At 55.6% G+C, this 19814-nt stretch overlaps 3 protein-coding genes across 9 annotated transcripts in view; 1 reads left to right on the top strand and 2 right to left on the bottom strand.

The window, feature by feature from the left end:
- Nucleotides 1-88: 88 nt before the first annotated feature.
- On the bottom strand, nucleotides 89-10087 carry SARS2 (seryl-tRNA synthetase 2, mitochondrial). Its single transcript, XM_059382483.1, has 16 exons — nucleotides 9774-10087; nucleotides 6457-6552; nucleotides 5081-5110; nucleotides 4400-4540; nucleotides 4265-4319; nucleotides 3752-3815; nucleotides 3440-3545; nucleotides 2684-2731; nucleotides 2365-2473; nucleotides 1995-2040; nucleotides 1821-1908; nucleotides 1629-1738; nucleotides 970-1063; nucleotides 791-883; nucleotides 604-669; nucleotides 89-517 (listed from the first exon to the last, which is right to left on the bottom strand). Exons 1-16 carry the CDS (start codon nucleotides 10038-10040, stop codon nucleotides 374-376), a joined length of 1557 nt encoding a protein of 518 aa, XP_059238466.1. The 5' UTR covers nucleotides 10041-10087; the 3' UTR covers nucleotides 89-373.
- Nucleotides 10088-10195: 108 nt separating this feature from the next.
- MRPS12 (mitochondrial ribosomal protein S12) lies at nucleotides 10196-13044 on the top strand. Of its 2 annotated transcripts, none has more exons than XM_059382499.1 (3): nucleotides 10196-10296; nucleotides 10608-10675; nucleotides 12375-13044. In XM_059382499.1, exons 2-3 carry the CDS (start codon nucleotides 10627-10629, stop codon nucleotides 12728-12730), a joined length of 405 nt encoding a protein of 134 aa, XP_059238482.1. In that variant the 5' UTR covers nucleotides 10196-10296; nucleotides 10608-10626; the 3' UTR covers nucleotides 12731-13044. The 2 variants fall into 2 exon arrangements, with proteins under 2 accessions (XP_059238482.1, XP_059238484.1); XM_059382501.1 differs by lacking the exon at nucleotides 10196-10296 and adding an exon at nucleotides 10321-10371.
- A 186-nt stretch (nucleotides 13045-13230) lies between these two features.
- The window catches only part of FBXO17 (F-box protein 17), a 99366-nt gene continuing 92782 nt past the window's right edge, over nucleotides 13231-19814 (bottom strand). For all 6 annotated transcript variants that reach the window (XM_059382489.1, XM_059382493.1, XM_059382488.1 and 3 more), the window contains exons 3-6: nucleotides 19569-19680; nucleotides 17510-17605; nucleotides 16573-16708; nucleotides 13231-14760 (exon numbers count right to left, since the gene is read on the bottom strand). In XM_059382489.1, coding sequence (XP_059238472.1) covers nucleotides 14617-14760; nucleotides 16573-16708; nucleotides 17510-17605; nucleotides 19569-19680 — 488 coding nt within the window. In that variant the 3' untranslated portion in view covers nucleotides 13231-14616. The remainder of the gene's footprint in view (nucleotides 14761-16572; nucleotides 16709-17509; nucleotides 17606-19568; nucleotides 19681-19814) is intronic.

Raw genomic sequence — 19814 nt, 5'->3', positions numbered from 1 at the left:
GGTGAGGCGACCAGGGTCTAAACCCCTTGCTCACAGATCCACAAAGGCCTTGGTTCTGACCATTTATTGGGGACTTTTGCTAAGTACTGACAGAGGGAAGGATAAAAGGTTGGAGGCTTCTTCTCCTCCCGCCATCCCTACAACCTTCAAGTCCCTGGCTGTCCTGCTTTCTGGTGCAGGTTGGGACCATCAGTGGCGACAGGGTCACTGGCTGATTCTGGGGAAGTAGGGGAGTAAGGAAGGGGCCCAGGCACAGAGCTGACACAGAGAATGCAGATGTCAGGATGTGCTCAGGAAAATAGGTCCGAGGCTTCCAGAGTCCCCTGAGCTCCAGGAAGTAGCCACAGCCCTGCGGACGGATGAGGGTGACTCCTCAGCTTGAAACAGGCCGGCTCAGGTGCCTGGGCTTCTGGGGCTGGTTGGGGCCGATGTACTGAAGAGGCACATGGGTGGGGGCCGTGATCCGCTCGGTGCCAAGGTAGGGCTGGAGGGCAGGGGGCACGAGGACAGAGCCATCCTGGGGACAGAGCGGGCCACAGGTTGCTGCCATGGCCCCAGGCCTCCACCCTCTCTCTCCCCCAGAGAGATCCTTCCAGCCCTCACCTCCTGCTGATTGCTTTCCAGGAGGGCGATGAGGAGGCGGGGGACAGCGCAGGCCGTGGCGTTCACCTGGGAGAGAGGCATGCCCGCGTCTACCTGATGGCCTCTGCTGGCCCGGGAGAGGCTGAGGTGGCACGTCCCTAGGAGGGCAGAGGCTATGGGGAGGGCGGGAGGGGGTGGGGGTGCTCACCGTGTGGGCGAACTGCAGCTCCCCGGCCTCCTCCTGGAACATGATGTGAAGCCGGCGGCTCTGGAAGTCCGTGCAATTGGATGCGCTGGAGACCTGGGCGAGGACACGGGGTGGGTTGAGGGGACCAGCTGGAAGTGGGGGGTCTTGTCCCCCCCGTCCCCACTGCACTGGGGGCTTACCTCACCAAAGCGGCCGCGGCCTGGCATCCAGGCCTCGATATCGAACTTGCGGTAGGCAGGAAGGCCCAATTCCTGGGTGGGCATGTCCAGGACGCTGCAGTAGAAGAGAAGGTCATGGTGAAGGTCAGCAGGTGAGAGGTAGAGGCACAAGAAAGTGGCAGCAGCTGTGGCAGTGGGCGTGGCGGAAGAGAAGTGGATGGAGAGGAGGGCGGGGAGCAGAAGGCAAGGGCTACTGGGATTGTAGCGGGTCCCCAGGCCAAAAGGCCACATCCCTGGGCCTCTCTGGAAGCCTGTGACGGCCGGGGTGGGGGTGGTGTGGGGCTGCCTGTAGGTCCTGCCTGAAAGGGAAGGGCTGTGCCCCCATATCCACTCTGCCTGGGGTGCTGAGGAGCCACGTGGAGGGGCTGCAGGTGGGGCAGCACCCAGGATGGGAGCCACAAGAGGGAAGGGGCCTGGGTGCCCACACTGGGGTGCCCCATGCTGCTCACGCCACTGGCCCTGCCCTGTGGTCCTACACAGGATTTTACAGACGGACAGACCTTGTACATACTCCAGACATGGGGAAAAGGGGCAAGGGGAGGGGTGAGGTGAGGCTGTTCATGATTAGGGAGCACCTAGCCAGCCCGTCCCTCCTCCCGTGCCCCCGCCCCGCCCCGCACCGGAAGTGCAGGCCCAGCTCCGTCAGGATCTCCATCTGTAGGGACAGGAACTCCTCCAGTAGCCGCGAGCTCTGCTCCAGCCCAGGGCCTGTCACCCCAAACATCTCCACCTGGGGCAGTGCAGCGGGCACAAGAGTCAGGAGGCCCGGGGTCCCTGGAGTGGCCCTCCTCCCTGGTCCTGGCCACACTGACCTTGGTGAAGTGGTGTACTCGATATAGTCCCCGTGGCTCCTTCCCTGTGTCTGTCTCGGCCCGGTAGCAGGTACTAGAACAAACCATCCTGGGTGGGGAGCCGGGGAGGTGGAGTCAGGAAGGGGAGAGGGAATGTCACAGGTGGGGACAAGATCTAAAGGAACTGAGTATCACCTGATGGGCAGGTCCCTGAAGGCCACGGAGTGGTCCATGAAGTAGCCTGGGAGGAAAGGGGAACATGATGGGTAAGCCAGGGGCAACCGCTCATCCACAGGAAAACTTCTGTGAGACTGAGAAAAGGGGTCCCCTCTGGTGGACACAACCTCATGGCGGGGCACATGGCTGGATGGCTGGATCCTCACTGCACTGTTGTATAGTCAACAACCTACACAACTGTACATGTTGAGCCTGGGGTCACTGAGACATCCTCAGCAGACAGCCGTCATCCCTAGGGTGCTCCTTGGTGTCTCCCCTACAATCCCTGTTGCTCTGAGGATGCTGCATGTAACCTCACCCCTGTTGTTGCCTCCTGGCAGATGCTTACCAGCCAGTCCCACCTCTGCTGTCCCAGCCAGGTTGAGGTCTTCAAAACGGGAGGGGTCGATGTTGTAAATCTGGGACGGATTGGCATTTGGTGTCATCCCACAGCCTTCCTGGGGAAGAGGCCAAGCCACAGAGGTCAGATGACAGAGGACCTCCAGCTCCATTTTGCAGTCACAACCCCTGCTCCTCCCCAGGAAGCTTCTGGAATTGCCCTGGCCTCCCTGTTCTGGCCTGACATCCTCAACCCAGTCCCAGGGTGGCCTCTGTGGGGGAGATGGGCCCCAGAACAGGGCACACAGCTGAGCGTGGGGAGCACTCACAAACACAGCTCCTCGGAGAAGGTCTGGCACCGTCATGGGAGTGAAGCCCTGTGAAGAGGAACAGGGTGGGGTGAGGGGCACAGCCAGGAACCCCACCCAGGCCGAAGCTCAGACTGGAAGAAGTGGCACTGCAGAGTGGGCCAATGGCTCCCGCCTGTCCTTACAAAGCCCAGGTCACCTCCAAGGAAACTGAGGAAGGCCTGAGCAGTGGGCTTGGCACTGGCTCCGGGACCTTGGTGTCCCTATCACTAGGCCCTCTCTGCTGGGGCTTCACAGTTTCCTCGCTCAGTTCAGCCCACACAGGGTAGCGGGAGGTGTAGTGACAACTTTCTTTGGCTCCCCAGTGCCCCTGGGAAATGTCCAGGTCCCTCACTGCCGCCCACACCCCATGCCTCCAGCCTCTGCCAACCCCAACCGGTTCAGCAACACCACATTTCCCCGACACTCCCTTTATGCTAGAGGCAGGTGGTGATGTGGTGAACACAGGCTCTAGGGCCAGCACCAGGCAGCAGCCACGAGATCCTGGGCTAGTTACGCTCTCTCCAAGCCTTAATTTCTTTATCTCTAAAGTGGGGGTAACAATGGCACCTACCTCCTACCCCTGCTCTAAGAATGAAATGTGTTAATTATATGTGTAAAGTTCTGTAAACAGCGACCAGAGCAGAGGTGACCCCTCTGCCCCGCCTCTCCGCGTTGAGCCTCTCCGTCAGCGTCCACATCACCCCCTCCAGGCAGCCCTCCCATCCCGGCCCATACCCGCTGGATGAGCTTGTTGAGTGTGAAGTTGACTAGGCCGTGCTGCAGGAGGGCTCCAGCCCCTCGGAGGTAGTAGGAGCGGTGGCCGGATACGTGGGACAGGCGCCTGGGAGACAGATGGGAAGACAGGCGTGTGTGTGTGGGCTGGGGCTGGTGGGGGACGAGGGGAGTTCTTCTGCACCCCCAGGGCAGATGCCAGCTGCCAGGCAGGGGACTGGACATCAAACATTCATGCGAAGTGAGGCCCCAGACACAGTGTTAAGCCAGCTGCTGGGGTGGGGAGGGCGGGCTGGAGGGGCGGGTGGGACTCACTTCTGACGGATGATGTCGAGCTTCTCCGCAATTTCCAGGTGGCCCCGGGGTTGGAAGGAGAAAGCTGGATCAGGATGAAAAGCGGGGGGGTAAGGGTTGTGGGGAGAGACACGGAACAGGGACAGAGAGAGGATTAGAAAGACACGGGAATGAGCAGCAGAAAGACGGACAGGCAGGGAGAGAAAGGAAACCAGGTGGCGGCAGAGACGGGACTAGCAAAGGGCGAGAGAGACAGAGAAACACGGGAAGCAGAGGTGGAAAAGGAGAGAGAGAGCAAAGGGAAGAAAACATTAGGAAGAAGCGAGGAAGAGGGAGGGGGGTAGAGAGTCAGAGCCAGACAGGAGTTGGGGAGGAAAACCCAAGGGAATCAGGGGTCAATGCGGGGCAGGGACAGACTGCCATGGACACACAGACAGGATGGGAGGCCGGAGAAGGGGCACACAGGACCTCTACAGGCCCCAGCTGCATCCCAGACCCAAGGGGCCCCACCCCGGGGCTGGTGGGGTGCCCCACCTGGCTTGTCTCCGACCACGTGGAGCACTCGGGCCTGGCTCTCATCCCCGACGGGCTGCAGAGACACAGCAGGAGTCACAGGGGAGGTGGTCTCAAGGGCCCCCAGGCCCCCTAAGCACCCAGCACAGTGCTTACCACGTCCGGGTGGGTCCGGTTGGGCAGCCTCAGCGCCCGCAGGAAGAAATCCTCCTCAAGCTGGGTCTCCTTGGGGTACAGGACCATGAGCAGCTTGCGGATCTCCCGGCCACGTGCCCGCAGGCTCTGATACTGGGGGTCCTGGGGACAGGGGCAGGTGGCGTTGACCCAGAAAAGGGCAGGGGTCCCTCGAACCAGTCTGACCTTGAGCCTTGCTGGCAAAACCTCTGTGGAGGACATTCACTGTCCCTTTGGCCCGACATCGTGAATTTCCTTTTGGGAAATTCCCTCCCTTCACCTCATCACCATGTGGCCTGTCCAGAGGGTCATGACTCAGGCCTGGCCTTCCAGAACATTCCACGGCCTTGGCCACAGTGACTGACTCAAAGACAGGCACTGACCCAAGCCCCAGGACTATGGGTGTAGCTCTCAGGGAAGTGGTCCTCTTTGTGCCCCACCCTGGCTCCCCTTTCTCTAAGGGCAAAAGGTTGGTCTAGGAATGAGAGGGAAGCAGAGCCAAATACGGAGCCAGGACCCGGAGCCGGCCTTTCGTCTCGTGAATCAGCACATTCACTTGGATCAATAGTCCTGTATGTTGTCTCCAGTCACATGGGAGGAATCAGGACTCAGGCGGCCCCTGCCCACTCCCACCAGGGTCGGGACATCACTCCCATGTACTACCTGCTGCACTTGACCGTTGTCCTGGTTTACCTGGTAGAAGAGAGATGGAGAGGGTGATTAGGTTCCTTAAGTTGGGGCTGGGAAAGGGAAAAATGGAGGGGCAAAAGGTCAAACAGGGCTGGGGGTATGGGGTGAGGGTGGGGAAGGGGTTCTGAATTCCTTGCTTTGCGGGTACCTGGTTGGACAGACCTTCCTTCACTCTGTGCCTCAATTTCGCTCTCAGTAAAGCCGGGAGGAGGCAAGATAACGGACAATAATCACACCTGCACCTCACGCCTGTCTCCGCAGAGGGCTCTCACACTGTCCTGTTTCTCCATAACCTACTCTGTGAAGTGGGCCTCACTGTGCTCCCCATTTCGTAAACGACAAAACCGCGACTTAGACAGGTGAAGTCTGTGGACTTGTGACCTTCTATGATCCGGAGTGGCAGACGGGAAGCAGGCAGACCTGGGTATGAAGGTGGGGTGCCTCCCAGCTGCATATCCTTGGGCATATCCTGTCCCTTCTCCAAGCCTCGGTATTCCCATCTAGGAAATAGGCTCATAGGAGCTCCCCAGCAGGACTGGCACATGGCTTCCCTGAGAAGATGGGTTAGCACTCGCTGAGTATTAACTGTGATCACTTTTGTCGTCTACACTGGCTGCCTGGCTGGGACGCACATAGTCAGGGGCCTGGCACTCTGTACTGGGGTTGTGGGGAGATGTGGCTAGTCTTGCGACTGGCCTCCGATTGGAAGGGTGGAAAGCAGCCCGTGGGCCTAGGTGCAAATCCTGCCTCCCCCACTTTCTGGCTGTGACGCTGAGGCACATTTTTAACCTCCTGGGGCCCCAGTAAATTGGGTTTGGACTGTTCCCGTCTCATGCACTGTGAGGGCTGCACCCAGAAGGGTGTCTGGCCCACACTGATGGCTATGTAAATGTGTGCTGTTGATTTCATGGTCACCTTCCCGCCGCCTGCGGCAGGTGCTATCAGCTGTCTAACCCACGACTGTTTGCTCTCCCTCCTCCCTGCCCACAGACACCTCAGTTCCCCCTCCCTGGGTGGTCTGTGGGTCCAGGAACGCAGGCTGAAGCAGCCCGGAGCTGCTTCTCCAGGAGCCCTATGCCCGCTCTAGTAATTCCGTCCCTCCTGCTGATGACAGGTGTGGGTGTGGGGGTGTCTGGGTCCAGAAGGCATGAGGGGACTCTGCTGGGGACTTCAGGAAAGGTCTCTCTGCTCTGGAGAAAGGGCAGGCAAGCCCCAGAAGTCCTGTTTTCTGCCTCGGACAGAGTCATGCAAAGAGATGCGGGTGGTACACCAGCCTTCGTGGACTGTGAGAGGGCAAACAGGTCGAATCAACACGGTGAAGCTCCACCCACACAGGACCCCATGCTCACCAGAAGGGCCCGGACTGCCTCAGCCACAGCCCCCTTCTCCTCCTCCAGAATCCGGATCTGCTCCCTCAGCTGCCTCAGCTCCTGCCAGGTGGCAATCTGGGGGTGGACAAAGGAGGGGACAGCGTGAAGTAGCCACCATCTCCTGTCCCTTCTCGCTGGAGCCTTGGCCTCTGGCCACCTGGACCCCAGCAGCCAGTCCCCCCTCTATCCCTCCCGCACTAGACCTCCCTGACGTGAAGCCCATGACTGCCCAGAATGAAGAGGCATCTCCCAGCCTCCCTCACAGCTGAATGTGCTCCTGTGTCCAAGTTCAAACAGTGGGCAGGAGAAGTGGCAGCGGGACTCTGGGTCATCTCCTTAGAGATAAGCCCCCATGTCGGACTTTCCGTCTCTCACTCCCCTTGGCCTGGATGACGGACTATGAGGAGAGTCAAACTGGACAACATCCTCAGGGATGCGGAGCGAGAAGGTGAGGGGACCCAGGTGCCAAGGGGCAGGGATCCTGCCAGTGCTCACCTCGGAGTCTTGCAGAAGAGAGAGACAGCCACTGTCCTATGGGGCTGCTGCGCCAAGCCTGTCCCCCGAAACGGCAGGCTCAGCTCTCCTTCATGGGGACCCCTACTGCTGTGCGGTCCCTCTGTGAGCCCATATTCCCGGGCAAACCCCCTCACCTCCCTGGCTGCAGTTCTCCCTTTGACTAAATGGCACAAACGACGTCATCCTCCCTCCCGGGGGCTGGAAGCAGGAAGCGGAGGGCAGGCCACAAGGTGGCTCCCCCTGGATGTTTCCTGGACACTTCATGCTCACTCTGTGCAAGAGTGACTCAAGGACAAGCATCTCTCCCCCCAGATCTGCTCTTCCTCCTCAGGCACAGCCCCACGAACTCCCATCCCACACCCCAGAGCCCTGAGCCCCCTACTGGATGCTACTGGGGCCCTTCTGCCCCAGGAACATCCGTCAGGTCTGTCCTCCTCCCACCTCTGTCCTCCCCCAACTCCTGCCCCCATCCAGAGCCTGTCCTCTCCTGCAAGGACCCCTGTGCCAGCCTCCCAGCCTGCAGGCTCTTCTCCTCCAGCCAGAGTTCTGACACAAACCCTCTCCCACCTGAGAGCACCCACAGCTCCCCAGGGCCCCTAGGAACAATTCACATGCCTTGTTACTGCCCATAAAGCCACATGCCATATTCCTCTTCACACTTCATGGCCTAAAGACGTGCTTTTCAAGCTTTGGGATGTGATCCATTAGCAGGTTATAAATAATTTAGGATCTTTAAACCAGCTCTTTAAAAGATGGGGATAGGGACACCTGGGTGGCTCAGGCAATTAAACATCTTACTTTGGCTCAGGTCATGTTCTCGGCGTCCTGGGATCCAGCCCTGTTCAGGCTCTCTGCTCACTGAGGAGTCTGCTTCTCCCTCCCCCTCTGCCCCTCCCCAGTTTGTGCACTCTCGCTCTCTCTCTCTAATGAAGAAATAAAATATTTTAAAATAATATATGAAAGGCTATGGTAAACTATGCACAAAATCTGCCATTTTAACTATTTTAAAGTGTACAGTTCCGTGGCATTAAGTACCTTTACACGGTCCTGCAGCCTTCCCCACCATCCATCGCCAGAATTTTATCTTTCCAAATGGAAACTGTACACCCATTAAACAGTCTCTTCCCATTCCCAGCTCCTGGCAACCACCCTTCTATTTTCTGTCTTTATGAATCTAACTACTCTAGGCACCTTGTATGAATGGAATCATATAGTTTTTTTTTTTTAAGATTTTATTTATTTGACAGACAGAGATCACAAGTAGGCAGAGAGGCAGGCAGAAAGAGAGAGGGGGAAGCAGGCTCCCAGCTGAGCAGAGAGCCAGACACGGGACTTGATCCCAGGACCCTGAGACCATGACCTGAGCCGAACGCAAAGGCTTAACCCACTGAACCAGGTGCCCCCAGTTCTGTCTTTTTGTGATAGCCTCATGTCACTTGGCATAAGGTCCTCAAGGTTCATTCATGTTATAGGCTGCATCACAATTTCCTTCCCTTTTCAAGGCTGAATTGTATCCCACTGTCCATATACACCACATTTTGTTTATCTATTCACTTATCCACGGGCACCCAGGTTCCTTCCACCTTTTGGCTACTGTAAGTAATGCTGCTATGAAAATGGGTATTCAAATATCTGTTCAAGTCCCTGCTTTCGATTCTTTGAGGTACATACCCAGAAGCGGGATGGCCTGATCATATGGTAATTCCATGTTTAATTTTTTTGAGGAACCACCACCTTTTTTTTTTTCCTTTAAAATATTTTATTTATTTATTTGAAAGGGAGAGAGAGAGAGACAGCGGGAGAAGGAACAGAACCAGGGGAAGTGGGAGAGGGAGAAACAGGCCTCCCACTGAGCAGGGAGCCTGATGTGGGGCTCAATCCCACAACGCTGGGATCACGAACTGAACCAAAGGCAAAGGCTTAAGGCCTGAGCCACCCACGTGCCCCACAGCAAGAGAGGGAACAGAAGCAGGGGGAGACGGAGAGGAAGAAGCAGGCTTTCCAGCCAACAGGGAGCCTGATGCGGGGCTCAATCCCAGGACTCTGCGATCATGACCTGAGCAGAAGGCAGATGCTTAAGGACTGAGCCACCCAGGCATCCAACCACCATCCTTCTTAATTTTTCTGAGACTTAGTTTTTCCTCTGATGAAATGGGGGCACCCACCTCACACCGTGGTTGTAAAACTGAAACGAGGCATGTATGCACACAGCACTTAGAACAGACCATCCTCAGCACCCCAACAAGGTCTAGCAATATGGTGACTCTGGTTCTCGGTCCCTAGCATGTAGTATTATATTATTTACCAACTTATTCTCAACACCTGCGGCATAGTAGATGCTCCTTAAATAACCGTTCAGTAGAACCATTCATTCATTCGAGAACCCTATTTAACTGCCTGCTACTTGTCGGGCAGCCGCAGGTCTCGATCTTTTACTCTCCAAAGCCAAACCCCTCCACCCTCGTCTGACTCACCTCCCTGTCCCCCTAGTTTCTTCCTCCTCCCCCCATTTTCTTTTGTCATCTTAAGCCTGGCATGAGGTTGGAGTAAGTTTCTAAGCGCAGAGCAGGTACTCAGCACGCTTTATGGAACGCATAGTGGGTGTGTAGATAGTAGGGCCCTAGCACTCCGTGGATAACTGGCACACGTATGCGTGCCAAGCACAGGTCGGCTAAATTGGGGAAAAAACTAAAATTCCCGTAATAGGTTCGCCCCCTGCTGGAAGTATCTTGCAAGCCCAGTTGGGCTCCGCAGCCAATGGCCCACGCAAGCGCACTCACGATCGCCGGCAGGTCTTCCGGCCGTAACTCCCCCTTGCGGAGCTGCAGGGCGCGTGCAGCGTCTTCCGGGCATGCGCACAGCGACTCCATGTCCAGCTGAGGGAGCGCACTGTAGCCCTCGCGCGCGTGCTCGTACAGAAGGTTCCGGTCTCGTCTCTCCGTGGCAAAAGTTCTCCTTGCGTTATGGCTGCAGACGCAACCTCTCCGGGGCCGAAGACCCCAACCAGCCACCAAAGACCCCAAACGCCGCGCCATGGACGCAGCCATCTTGGACGGGGGACAAGGAGTCGCGCCCCCTTCGTCCCGCCCACTTCGCGTTTAGACCAATTGCAAAGCAGCCGCGCCTCTCGTGCCTCAAACGCAGTCCGACTAGAAAAGTTGACCGAGATTGACTCTGTCTTTGACCAATCGTTGTTTGTGTCCCGCCCCCTCAGTGCACGAGAGGCAGATCCAGCCAATCCCTGCGGGATGACCTCCGGAAGTGGCTTGAAGCCGGTTCAGCGTGTCTGCGGACCCTGCTAGGGTCAGTGAAGTTGATAAGAAATCCTCGGGTTCCCCAAATCTCCCTGGCCCTGTCCTCAGTTTCTTTTGTCCTCCAGTATGCCGGGGGTGGGGGAGGGAGGTTGCTAGGTGCCCGAGAGCCTACTCAGAGCGAAACTTAATTTACGGGGAGAATTTCTGGCCGCAGCGTGAAGGATTGTAGTCAGACTGTCAGAGGAAATTCCTTGGACTTAATCTGCAGGCTCTGAGGGCGGGATGGGGAGAAGCGGGGCCCTTCCCCGGCTCCGGCCATTTCCCCCTTTTCCTTCCTGATTCTCTCATCCCCTAACACAGGGACCCTTCAGGCGGCGGGATGTTCTGGTCCGGCCTTCTCCGTGGCCTCAGCACGTCCCTAAATTATGGTAAGTTGGGGACTTGAGCTGCAGAGACGCCGCTGTACGAGGGTTATCCCCGCTGGGACTTGTCTGCCTCTGCCGCAGCCCTGGGGGGAATCGGGGTTTTAAGTTTGGGAGGCACGAATGCACGGTGGGTTTTAGCGGAGCTCGGGCTGCAAGGGCAAGAGGTGGGAAGTCGTTGCCTTGGGGGCGACTATGCATCGTCAGGTGGGTACCGGGAGTTTGGGTCAGTTTCTGATCTCTTCAGCAAATACTTAATAAATAATCTCCGGTGGGTGAGACATCCAAGCAAAGGATTGACCTTAGTGTGCGCCAGGCAAGGAGAGGGATGCTTTATTTGTCTTTATGGGTTCTGCAGACCTCACGTGCTTCTCATGGCCAGGCCCTTTGCGAAGTATCTCAGTCACTCACTCTGCAGACTTTTATTAAGCACTTTCTGGTTGCCACTCACTTAAGGATCCCGTGACAGGCTTGTGCCCTGCCAGGGAATTCTGGGCTAGCTTGAGGCGCATCTCTCACCATAACCTCTCATACACCATACTCAAGGGGGAGGTGTGACTCTGGTGCCTGTGATGCGGTGAGGACCCTGAGGCACCAAGGCAGAGTCTTGCTCAAGGGCATACCACTAGGAAGAAGCTTCTAGCAACGTCTCACCCCTTTGAGGATTCTGCTGTAACTTGACATGTAACGTAACACGGAAATAGATAGTACAGCCAGGACCCACCCTGGATAGAGAGGGAGTGTAAAGTTTGGGTGTAAAAGGGCATCTGCAATAGTGACAGGAAGGTGATGAACCTAGAGCCTTGAATTGGGAGCTCCAAGAGGGTATGTCTAGGGTCATCTCTGTCACCGTTGTGCTTCCATTTTGGGGGCCAAGATGGTAGGTAAATGTTTGCTCAAGATGGTGGCACCATCTTTACATCCTGTCCATGAGCAAATCTTGTCAGTCTGCCTTGGAAATATATTCCTTCCTTGAACTGTCCTTCTTAGTCCACTGCAGCCACACTGGTCCCCTTTCTGTTGCTGTGTCTGGGGACACCAGCTGGAGCACGATGAGCAAGGGGGCAAGTAGGGAGAGGAGGTCAGGGAAGTGATGGGGGCAGAGCACCTGGGGCCTCATGGGTCACGGAAAGGTCTTTGGCTTTTCCCTAAGTCAGATGGCACCGCAGGAGAGAGGGCTCTGAGCAGGGGAGGGGGTTCCTGATTTGACCCCCGTGTCCACAGGGTCCCTCTGGCTGGGTGTGGGGACCAGACTATAGGAGGGAGAAGGAGGGCTCGGTAGATGAGTCTGGACAGGACTAAAGGGATGCAGTGCAGGAGGGAGGAAAGGGTCTGTAACAGTTTGGGGGACATCATCTGCTCGTGGGGGGTAGAGGAGGGACACCTCCCCCGAACACCCCATTGGGTTGCTGTAGAGATGAGGCGAGTTCACATAGGTACAGGGCATAGACCAGTCCATGACGTGGTGTGAATCTGTTTGCTTTTATTATTGTTTGCAAAAGTCAGTGCCTTCCTTGCAGAATAAAAGGAGCTAATTCACATTAAATGTTTAAAACAGAACCTGACATGTAGGTGTTATTACTCTTATTTGTGACTACCCCCAGACGGAAACAAGTACATCCTGGGAAAGTGCTTGGAACTTGTGCCTAGAACTCTTAACCATTTGCTGGGATAACAGCCTCTCCTCCCGGTTGTGTGTCTCCAGGCCTAGCCCTGGCCACCCGGCCCATGGCCACCCTGAACCAGATGCACCGCCGAGGGCTTCCCAAGAGGCCGCCTCCACCTCTAGGCCCCACGGCCGGCCGGCCACAGCTGAAGGGAGTGGTGTTGCGCACGTTCATCCGAAAGCCCAAGAAACCCAACTCAGCCAACCGCAAGTGCTGCCGCGTGCGGCTCAGCACTGGCCGAGAGGCCGTGTGCTTCATCCCCGGGGAGGGCCACAGCCTGCAGGAGCACCATGTCGTGCTGGTGCAGGGCGGCCGCACCCAGGACCTGCCTGGCGTGAAGCTCACTGTTGTGCGTGGCAAGTACGACTGTGGCCACGTGCAGAAGAAGAAGTGACTGGCAGGGCCGCAGTGGGCTGGGGTTTCCTCGGAACCAGAACCTTCCTCTCTGGGTGCCTGTGATATCCTTGGGAAGCTCTTCCAGCTCTAGAAGTACCTGGTCCTGGGTGCAAATTCTGCCTTTGCCTCTTCCACCGGGAACACTGCTTGCCCACAGGGCTTCTGGGTGGAGTTAGTAAAAGCCCCCCTCTGTCCACACCCTTGCCTTCTGTGTGTAGAGCATGGGCTCAAAGGACCTCTTCTGCTGGGACAGGGCCCTGTATTGCCATCTGCTGGGAAGGGGTGGCAATAAACACACAGACTGCCCCCCTACTTCCCTGGTTGTGGTGTGACCCTTCCTGTATTTGTCCTCTGTGTGCTATTAGCCACAGACATCCCCAATGGGCCTGTTTCCTCCAGAAAATAGCCCTACTCATAATATCCCCCTTGTTGGGTTTGGTGAAGATGAAATCCGAGGTCCTGAGTGTAGAACACCTGCCAATGGCTACTCTTTGGGGGAACTCTAGAGTCTGCTAGGTGGCTCTGAGGCCCTTTTCCCTTTCCCACGGGCCGAGGATCTGGGCAAGGACAGCCCGGCTGTCCGGTTTCCTCATCTGTGCCGGGGTGTTGGGAGGCTCAGAGCAGGTGTGCTGCTGGCCGCCTGGGAGCTGCTCCTCTCGGTTATTTTCAGACCCACACACACCTGGGTCCAAATCCTGACTCTCTGTCTTTGTTCTGCCTCAGTTTCCTCCCTTGGTAAATGGCACTGAAATAATACTGACCTTGCCTGATGATGGGCTTAGATTTTAAGATTTGAGAGCCGTCCTTCCATCACTGGGTTCTGTGCAAGTCCTGCCTTTTCTGCCTACTGGCCAGGTGACATTTAAACTCTGAGCCTGTTTCCTCCTGGGCCAAATAAATAACAGGGCCTGCCCTCCATCACCCGCACGGAGCTTAGCATACCTCCTAAATTTCTCATGATCAGAAACCTCACACGGGCCCTTTTAGGGTCAGGGCTGGGGGCAGACAGTTCATTGATTACAGACCGAAGTCCCCCCTTGTTTCACATTTAGCACCGATTTTATTGGTTGGCTGTGCCCAGCCAGGGAGAGAGCAGGAGACACTAGGGAGGCAGGCCCGAGTGCTTTCCCCTGTGGCACACCTTGCTCTTGGAGCCTGAATGCAAGGGAGTAGAGAAAAGGAGTCTGTTGGCCAGCAGGAGGGGAGCTTCCCATGAGGTAGGGACAGGAGGTGGGGCAGGGGACGTGGTTTGTGGATCAGCAGGGACTTAGGAATTCTGATAGAAACGGTACCAGCCAGGCCCAAAGGGCAGGCGCTGATGGGTGGTGCTAGAGAAGGTCACACAAGCCTCACAGCTGAGTCCCAGGGACTCTGAAGACTAAGGAAACGGTTCCTTTTGATGCCCCTGTTGGTGACCTCAAGGACAGACTGCCCCACCTAAGGTCTGCTCCCTGCTAGCTTACTCTGCAAACATGTGGTCAGGAGTCACCGTCCCGGGTGATCAGCGACTTTCCCCCATGGTTAAAAATCCTGGTTTGGCCTTTGTCTTGTGACTCAGTCCGCCAACTGACATCCACACGTGTAAGAAAACAATTTGCAAGAAAAGTAAACATCTCTGAGTTACTCTGGGAGTAAGTTCTCCCACCCTGGGAAGCTGGGAAAGTGGTGAGCAGCCTGGTTGGATCCCTGGTTTCTTGTACAGCGTGTGGGCACCATGCTGAAACAGCAGTGAGTGGGGTTCCCCAGAGGGCCGCCGGGAAGGGGCCACATGGGACACCCACTTGTCCACGGGCACCCGGCTCCCAGCTGGGCTCCCAGCCTCAAAACTGCCCTTGACTGATGATGCCCAGATGGCAGTACTTTCTGGAAGGCTGGATCAGTTGGCTAGGACAGGCGGATCCTGACCCTCACACTGGAGTGGGTCACCAGGGCGCCATAGTGCCCCACCCAGGAACGCGTGTCCCTCCCATACTGCTCAAATGACACGTAGCGGATGCCCTTGCCAAAGTTGGTGAAGACATGCGACACCTGCATGGGAAAAGAGAGTGGGAGGTTGAGGGCCTGTGGGCCCTTCCCTTCCTCCACCCCCTCAACAGGCACTCCCCAAGGACCAGTGACATACCAGGCCCTGCTCTAGGCACTGGGGATACAGCAGTGAGGAAAGCAGAAAGGCCCTGGCCAGGGGAAGCGGCTGCTCTAGCAGGGGACTCAGACACTGAGGACAGTTTGAGGGGGTAAGGGGCAAGGGGGTGGGATTGTACAGTGAGCGAACAAGGGCACCACTGAGGCAACATCTGAGCACAGACCTGAGGGAGGGGAGGAAGCCATGTGGGGATTGGGATGAAGAGTGTTCCAAACAGAGGAAGTCTTGGGACCTCTGGGGGGCTCAGCTGGTAAAGCATCTGCCTTCAGCTTAGGTCATGATCCCGGGGTCCTGGGATGGAGCCCCGTGTCAGGCTCTCTGCTTGGCAGGGAGCCTGCTTCTCCCTCTACCCCACCCCTGCTTGTGCTTGCTCTCTCTCTCTCTCTCTCTGACAAATAAATAAAATCTTTAAAAAACAAAAACTTTCTCCCTTAAAAACAAAACAAAGCAAAACAGAGAAGCAGTCAATGCAAAGGCCCTGAGGTAGAAGTGTGCCTGGAGCAGAGAGAACAGAAGGCGGTGTCTGGGAGGTAAAGGGCAGATGACGGGGGCCTCGTGGGCCATGGAAGGACTTTGGCTTCCAGCTTTTCTTATGCTTTGGAACATTTTTAAAAATTTGAGATAATACTCGCCTAAAAAATGTACCATTTAAAACTGTACAATTTCATGGTTTTTAGTATTTTCACAATGTCATGCTACTATGACCAACTCTCCAATTCTGGAACATTTCCATCACCCCAGAAAAAAGCCTCAAATCTGTTAGCTGTCACTTCCAATTCCTCCCTCCCCCTAGTCTTAACAACCACTCCTCTATCTGCTTTCTCTCTCTGTCTTTGCTGCTTCTGGATATTTCCCATAAATGCAGTCCTACAGCGTGTAGCCTTTTGTGCCTAGCCTCTTTTCACTTAGCATCCCATTGTCAGGGTTCATCCATGTTGGACATGGATTCACACTTCATCCCTTTTTATAGCTACCTGATAAAACTTTGGCTTTTCCTCTGAGATGTAGCCCTAGGAGAGTTCCAAGCAAGGGAGGCTTGTGATCTGACTCACTTTTCAAAGGGATCTTTCTGGATGTGTGTTGGGTGGGGAGGGAGGGATAGAGAGAAGATCAGGAGAAGAAACAAGAAAGCCACTTCAAAGTTTTGATTTTTTTTTTTTTTTAAGAGGTCACTGCCAAGTGGGAGGCGGGGAGGGCAGAGAGAGAGAATCATAAGCAGCTTCCAACAGCAGGCTCCATCAGGACCCTGACATCATGACCCAAGCTCAGATCGAGTCAGACGCTTAACTGACGGAGCCCCACAAAGGTGACTTTGATAACAGGGGTGATGACTCACAGCACAGGCTTGGGAGCCAGCCTGGGTGTGACTGGAGCCCTGTGTGCTTTAGTGGGACTTGAGGCCAGCACTTAAGCTTGTATGCCTCAGTTTCCTTGACTCTAGAATGGGGATAGAGGCAAGGACTTTGATTTACCCCTGCATCCCAAGCCCTTAGGGCAGTGCGCAGCACACAGTAGGTGCTCCGCTAATGAAATGAATTAGCTGGTGAAATCTCTCAGAAGAGCACCCGGAGCGAAGTAAGGGCTCCGTGATTGTTTGCGTTTATTGTTGGAGACCTTCAGCCACGAGGAGGGCTGAGAAGGGAATCCGAGCAGGTGGAAGTTGGGGTGTGTCTGGAAGACAGGCTGGATGGACCCACCTGTCGACAGCCTCTCTCCGTCCACTGAAGAACTGGGTTGGGTGAGGCCGAGAACTTGACCACTTCGTTTTCGTGCACATCCAGGAGGCGGACCCGGAGACGGTAGATGCAGCCACAGTTTTCTCGGGCACCCCACCTGTCAGGTAGTAGTGAGCCCTGATGCCCTCGCCACGCGCCCGGTCATGGGGATGGGAGAAGGAAGGCTGAGGGCCAAGTCTCCCTGCACTTGTCACACACCCCACACTGTGTATAGAGAAGTCAGGGCCTGGGAATTTGTGGGGAGGGGGAGGAGACTGGGTACTCCTGGGGTGGCTTCTAGGGGCTTGGGCTTGGATCTGTGTGTATGGAGGGGGAGGAGTATGGTGTTGGGGGAGGAACCACAACCCTGAAGAGGAGGAGGCTAGGTATCTTGGTGGAGGAGCCAGAGCCTCCAGGAAGAAACTAGACTTTGTGTGGAGCAGGAAGAGCTTGAAGGAGGAGCCTGGGCGCTTTGTGAAGGAACCAGGCGCTCTGGAACCTGTGCCTGGTGCCAACTCTGCCCCTCTGAGTCCCAGTTCTCAGAGCACAGTGCTCCGACCCTTCCTTAGGACTTGGGTGTCCACAGGCCCTTAGGCTCCATGCTGAATGTGGGTGATGAGGGTGGCATGGGTGACTTGGGGCGCCTTGTTTCAGACCAAGCCAATCAGTGGCCTCCATGTCAGCAGCCCTGGGGCCTGCTGAAGGGGGAGAGGGAAGAGTGCAGAGCAGGGGGCTCTGGGTTCATCAAATCTCTGCCCTCCCAGCTTCTACAACTGTGAGAGCATCCCCTCCCCCGTCAGCCTCACCACACTGTAGCCATGGCCAGGCGAGGGGGTTGATGAGGGCACGGAGGAACCCCTTCTGCAGCACGGCTGCCGGCCCTGATGGTGCTGGGGGCGGGCTGCCATTATTGACTCACCAGTCGGCCACACAGATCTCGATCTGGGCACTGTCCAGCAGCTCCTGCCACACCCCCTCCATCACCAAGTCTACAAGCTGCCTCTTGAAGCACCATCTGGGAAGGGGAAGATGGTGTAGGGATAAGGCAGAAAGCCACAGCCCAGAAATCACATCCTCCAAGAAGCCCCCCTCCCTCCACAACCCTGTCTGAAGCAGCAGCCCCTCAGGGTTTGCTCTACTGGACAAGATGTAGGATGGGCCAGGCATGCCCACTGGCCTCTCCCATCCCTCCCCCATTCTCCACCAGGCTCTGGGCTCCAGGAGGCTGACCTGTATGTCTCTAGTATTTGTGGGGACTGGAACATGAGTACAAATGGAGGCCCACACTGAGCAGGGAGTTCTGGAGCCTCTTAATAAAGTGCAGAGGCCCAAAGGCTAAGGTTGAACTGCCTGTAGTTTCCCCTGCCCTCCCCTTCCTGCTGGGTCAGCCAATGGGAGCCCTAACAGGAGAGTGAAGGGTGAGAGGAGAGTAAAACCGGGTTATTTAGCCTCCCAGCTCCCTCCCAAGGGATCAGCGTAGGACTGCTGTGTCTCTCCACGAAAGGGCACAGCTCCGTGTGCCCCTCTCCTCACAGCCTTCCCTGTCTATGGTTCAGGAACTGCTTCCTCCCCTTATCCTTGTCAGGTCTCCAGCCGGTAATGACCCTTTCCCTCACCATTGCTAGCCTGGGGTTCATGGAGTATCCCTTATGGTCTGCCCTCACTTTTGTAAACAGTGCTTCTCCCCTGATTTGAATATGCCATCTAAAGATCTAAATGTGAAGGATAAAACTGTGAAGTTACTGGAAGAGATTATGAGAAAATACTGTTAGGATCTAAGGGTAGGGAAGGATTTTTTCACGCAGAATTTCAAAAACAATCTCCAAAGCAAAGAAGAATTTGAGCATAGGAAAATGACGAAGAACACCATGGACACAGTTAATACAGATGGTAGAGGCGGAGATTCCCAGTGTCCAGGATGGATAAAGGGCTAACATCTAAGATACACAAGGAATTCTTGTATATCATCAAGAATGAGACATCAACCCTAATAGAAAATATGAATGGGCGATTTCCAAAAGAGGGAAAGCAAAAACCTAACAAGCACGCGAAGAGATGCTTTATTATTAGTAAATCGAAACATGCAAATTAAAACGTCAGTGAGACATCACTTCCACTCCTAATATACTGCAACTACTAGAAAGTTGGATAATGCCACAGGGGAATGGTTGAACATGGGGGGAGGGAGTGAGGACAATGGGTATAGGTTGAACATGGAGGGAGGAGGACGATGGGTATGGAGTATGAGAATAAAGAGAATCAATCAATCCGTCAGCTGTTCTGATGTCTTCATGGAATTTGTCACAGTCAGAAGCTCTGGAGCCAGATTACCTGGGTTCAAATCCCAGCGCCACCATTTATTGGTGTTGGCTACCCTTTGTGCCTGTTTCCTATTAACAAATGGAGATAAGGCTATCCATGTCACAGGGCTGTTGCCAGGATTCAAAGAGTTATATGTAAAGCAGTTATATGTAAGTCCTCTAAAGGTTTGTTGTTTTGTTGTCCTCATTATTTTACTGTTTATGTGTTTAATGTCTCGCCCCGCCCCTTTCGGAATTCCCCATTTCTGAATTTGCCCAGTATCTCTGGCATATAAAACAGTGCCTGGGGGGCGCCTAGGGGGCTCCCTGGGTTAAGCCGCTGCCTTCGGCTCAGATCATGATCTCAGCGTCCTAGGATCGAGTCCTGCATCGGGCTCTCTGCTCAGCAGGGAGCCTGCTTCCCTCTCTCTCTCTCTGCCTGCCTCTCCATCTACTTGTGATTTCTCTCTGTCAAATAAATAAATAAAATCTTTAAAAACAAAAAACAATGCCTGGTAGCTGGCAGGCCCTCAACAGATATTTGACAACTATCTGGCTCACTGAATAAATGAATGAGGGAAGGAGAGGGTGAAAGTGAGTGCGGGTGAGGATGAGGACGGAGGGTAGGGCCCCTCTCCCTCCTCCGGGCCCTTGCCCCTGGGCTCAAGGGCAACTCACTGGAAAGAAGTCACGAAGCAGGTCTGGGAAGGAGCCCCCGGCACCAGCGTTAGGTTCTTCTCCACGGCCCAGCCGTTCCCGCCGTGCTCCACCTCCCAGCCTCTGAAGCCCTCTGTGGGTACAACACGCCCGAAGACAAGGGATTCACCTGCATGCAGCTCGCCCAGCTGACAGCCCGCCCACCATCCATCTTGCCCCGCCCACAAACTCCTCCTTCCCGCGCTCCTCCCCCGGTTTCTTCACACA

The sequence above is a fragment of the Mustela nigripes genome, chromosome 17 (genome assembly GCF_022355385.1).
Source record: "Mustela nigripes isolate SB6536 chromosome 17, MUSNIG.SB6536, whole genome shotgun sequence".
Classification (NCBI taxonomy): domain Eukaryota; kingdom Metazoa; phylum Chordata; class Mammalia; order Carnivora; family Mustelidae; genus Mustela; species Mustela nigripes.
The sequence above is the reverse complement of the archived record's forward strand: the minus strand, read 5'-3'. Positions and strand labels throughout refer to the sequence as shown.